Below are 3,227 nucleotides of genomic sequence, written 5' to 3'. Positions count from 1 at the left end.
TGAGGACTCAAATAACAGGAAGTGCGTCTCTAAAGGGACCGTCCGGATATACGCCCATTTCTGCAGCGCCTGACGGGACACTCCCCTCCTTCCCTCCTCCTCGTCTTCCCACAGTATGTCAACAATCTGAAGGGAACATTGTATAGCATCCCATTGTAGCTGCCTACCTCATCGAAAGTCTCATCCCAGCCGAGCTCCTCTACTGACAGGAGACCGTTCCTATCGATGTCGAGATGATAGAACAGCGAGGCGAGAGAAGCCGCATCGAAGAGCTGCACTGCCTGGCCGAGTAACCTACTCCGTCTACTGTGATGTCACATAAATTCCAAACGAAAGATCCCACCTAGAGGCTCTTAATTTCGTCCATGGAGTGATCACTTCCAAAGGGATCGCGTCATACACCGACAAATCATCGAAGCTCTGAAGGGAGGCCTTCCACAGCTGACCAACAACGGGCTCACCGAGTCAGCAAAAATCCCCCTGCCAGCCTTGAGGGTCTGGTCAAGCTCAAGAAATGTGCCTCGGGTGAGATCGGCAGAGACGACACCATGGCCCAGCGGCCCATACGGTATCAGCTCCTCCATGATGGGCTTGAAATCCGAAGCCAGACGGATCAGGCCGAATTCAGAAGGAGCCACTTTGCCTGAAATGCCCTGGCGCACTGGTGGAAGTTCGAGGGATGAAAGCCTAAAGAGTTACCATCGCCATCCTCATCTAGGAACCGAACAAGCTCATCGACATCCTGCTTGCCCAACTTGGCCAGCTCACCCATCACCTTCACAGTGACGATAGCGGTATCCTTCTCAACGCTATCATCCCTTCTAGGGAGTCTACAAGGTCACCAAGGACGACCACCTATTCGAAGCCCCTCGGCTACTCATTAGTTGCTATCCACTGCACGACAGCAGGGGTAGCATGTTGGCTGCGACCAGCAAGCCTTTGCCACTCTGTTCGTGACAGTTTCCCAGACCCGTCGGCGTCCAAAACCCCAAAGAACTAAATGCCAGCAGACCTCCAGGATCCCCTCGAGCCGAGCAGTAGCCCACCCATTGCTTGTCCGCGTCTTCAGCCTTAATCTCGACCTCCTCCAAGGTGAGCTCATTGTCGCCATCCTTATCAAACTGCATGAATCGATCATGCAGCTGTAAAGCCTCGACAAACCGGTATATCAACGGGAGGTTCCTGAGCGCTGAGACCAATACGATCACTTCCCCATGCAGCCCATACGCTGAGTGTTTGGTCGCCAGATGGAGGGCTTCAAAGTACTGCATGTCCACTGTATCAGTAGTATTATCTCCCAGGAGCTTCAGGACCTGGACAAGGGTGACGACCGCGGTCGAGACTAGGGCTCGCCTCCACTGGGAACAGCTTCCTATAGGACCCACTATGGGCCCTCATGACATTCAACTCAGCATGGGAGAGGACTCCATCGCCATCTATATCCGATGCGTAGGCCGATACGGTCAGGTGAGGTAACTGCTGAGACAATGCCAGAGGATAAGGCCGTGAATGACCATACCAATGCCGCCTCAGTAGTCGCGCTACCCGAAAAGGATCCCCCCTGAGGGCAAGCGATCTCGACCACCCCTGCAGGTCCTTCCTACCGCCCGTTGCAACCACGACGACGTACTCAATACCCCATCAGAAGAGATGCTCATGTCCGCCTCAAAGCCGCGCCTCAATGCCCCTCCGAATTTGTCCCGGTAGGAGACGCCCTCCGGCGCGCCATAGAGGAGCTTTTGAAATCCAGGGGCTCGTGACTGGTTGCGGTCTGCATCGTATTATTCCATCGATCTCAGATATCACCCACCCTGGTCCGCCTTCATGCTTTTCCTTTGCTTTGTCGGCTTATGCCTCTCCTTCCCGCCCTCCTCAGGCCTCTTCAGCCCCTCCTCGGACGAATTGCCAGCCGCACTCTTTCGACTGAGGCAGGCCCTGGTCACCCCTAGCCTAACCCCAGCTCACCCCATCATGTCGAGCTTCGCCTCTCGAGGGGTCGAATGGGCGAGGACCCAGTACTGCAAACTCTTCCTCGACAGCCCAGCCCGACCTCCTCGGGGCCCAGTTCGAGTTAACTCCTCCATGAGCTGAACCAAGGCGAGCTCTGACCCTTGACGCCGGCACTGACCAGACCAAGTGAGCATCCTCTCCCTCCCAATTGAGCTCATCCATCGACAACCTCCCATCCCTGTCCCGGTCCAAGCTGTAGAACAGCGAGTCCATGTTCATTGCAGAGAACATCCCAGCCACCGGCCGAAGGTGCCTAGACAGACCCTACTGAACTCTACCAAGGCCGTCATCACTTCCTATTGCGGAGCTGCATCCAGCTGCTGAGTACCCGGACCGGGATGAGCTTCCTTCGAGGATCGGACAGACGCGCGAAAGCCTGACCAGATCAGCCGCCCGGTGCAGTCCCTCATTGGATCGCCGACCCACCTCCGGGCCGAATATCCTCTCACCGCCTCCGGTCCTTCTCCCCAACTCTTCGAAAGCTGCCTCCGTCAAGTCTTCCGCGACAGGCGGGGCCTCTAGAGCCCCTTCAAACGGCAATATCATCTCCACCACGTGATGCATATCCCCTAGCAGCCTCAGACGGCCGAATTCTGATGGTGACAACTTCCCTGAGGGAACCACAACAACACAGAATCCCTCAACACCATCAAGCCAACCGACCATCCCCATCGATGTCGATGAAGTCCCTGGCATCTTCCACCTCGTCCTTGGTCAAAGTATCCAGCTGTCGCAGTGCCACTACCATCACTCTCGCCAAGTCCATCGTATAGTTCTTATCGCGTTGAGGCAGCCTGCCATATCACGATGATTGTCCTCAATAGGAGCCCTCGGCCCTCACTTGGTCGCCACCCACACAGCTGCATCAGGAGCCGCCTCATAGGAGGTACCCGCCAACGTCATCCAGTCCCTCTCTGATATCGAAGAGCTGTTGGCAGTACCAAGGAGGTGCCTCAACTGCATTGACCATCAGTGGCCCCCCATCCACCGTAGGCGTCCCACCCAAGCGGCCTCCTCAGCCTTGATGCCGACCCCAACGAGTTCCTCCTTGCTGAGTTCTTCATCCCCATCGCGGTCCATATCCACGAACTTAACATGTAGCTGCAATGCCTCCACCAAACCGTAGACCAACCCGACCGTCCTGAATAATTCCTTCCAAGCCTCCGACCAGGCCCAGTATCACCGATAGTCTTTGGTACAGAGGTGCAGCTCCTCCA

General features: G+C 56.1%; 1 protein-coding gene across 1 annotated transcript in view; it reads right to left on the bottom strand.

Annotated features, from left to right (window-relative positions):
- The window catches only part of Pmar_PMAR021199 (26s proteasome non-ATPase regulatory subunit, putative), a gene marked incomplete at both ends in the record, with an annotated part of 24,815 nt that overhangs the window by 1,657 nt on the left and 19,931 nt on the right, over positions 1 to 3,227 (bottom strand). The window contains 16 exons of the mRNA XM_002782604.1: positions 40 to 126; positions 168 to 294; positions 344 to 420; positions 462 to 643; positions 700 to 830; positions 878 to 996; positions 1,047 to 1,313; positions 1,605 to 1,771; positions 1,811 to 1,923; positions 1,966 to 2,087; positions 2,110 to 2,263; positions 2,304 to 2,386; positions 2,437 to 2,621; positions 2,674 to 2,804; positions 2,852 to 2,967; positions 3,013 to 3,151. Coding sequence (XP_002782650.1) covers positions 40 to 126; positions 168 to 294; positions 344 to 420; positions 462 to 643; positions 700 to 830; positions 878 to 996; positions 1,047 to 1,313; positions 1,605 to 1,771; positions 1,811 to 1,923; positions 1,966 to 2,087; positions 2,110 to 2,263; positions 2,304 to 2,386; positions 2,437 to 2,621; positions 2,674 to 2,804; positions 2,852 to 2,967; positions 3,013 to 3,151 — 2,200 coding nt within the window. The remainder of the gene's footprint in view (positions 1 to 39; positions 127 to 167; positions 295 to 343; positions 421 to 461; positions 644 to 699; positions 831 to 877; positions 997 to 1,046; positions 1,314 to 1,604; positions 1,772 to 1,810; positions 1,924 to 1,965; positions 2,088 to 2,109; positions 2,264 to 2,303; positions 2,387 to 2,436; positions 2,622 to 2,673; positions 2,805 to 2,851; positions 2,968 to 3,012; positions 3,152 to 3,227) is intronic.

The sequence above is a fragment of the Perkinsus marinus genome (genome assembly GCF_000006405.1).
Source record: "Perkinsus marinus ATCC 50983 genomic scaffold scf_1104296938764, whole genome shotgun sequence".
NCBI classification, from domain to species: Eukaryota; Perkinsozoa; order Perkinsida; family Perkinsidae; genus Perkinsus; species Perkinsus marinus.
This window is presented reverse-complemented; position numbering and strand designations above follow the sequence as displayed.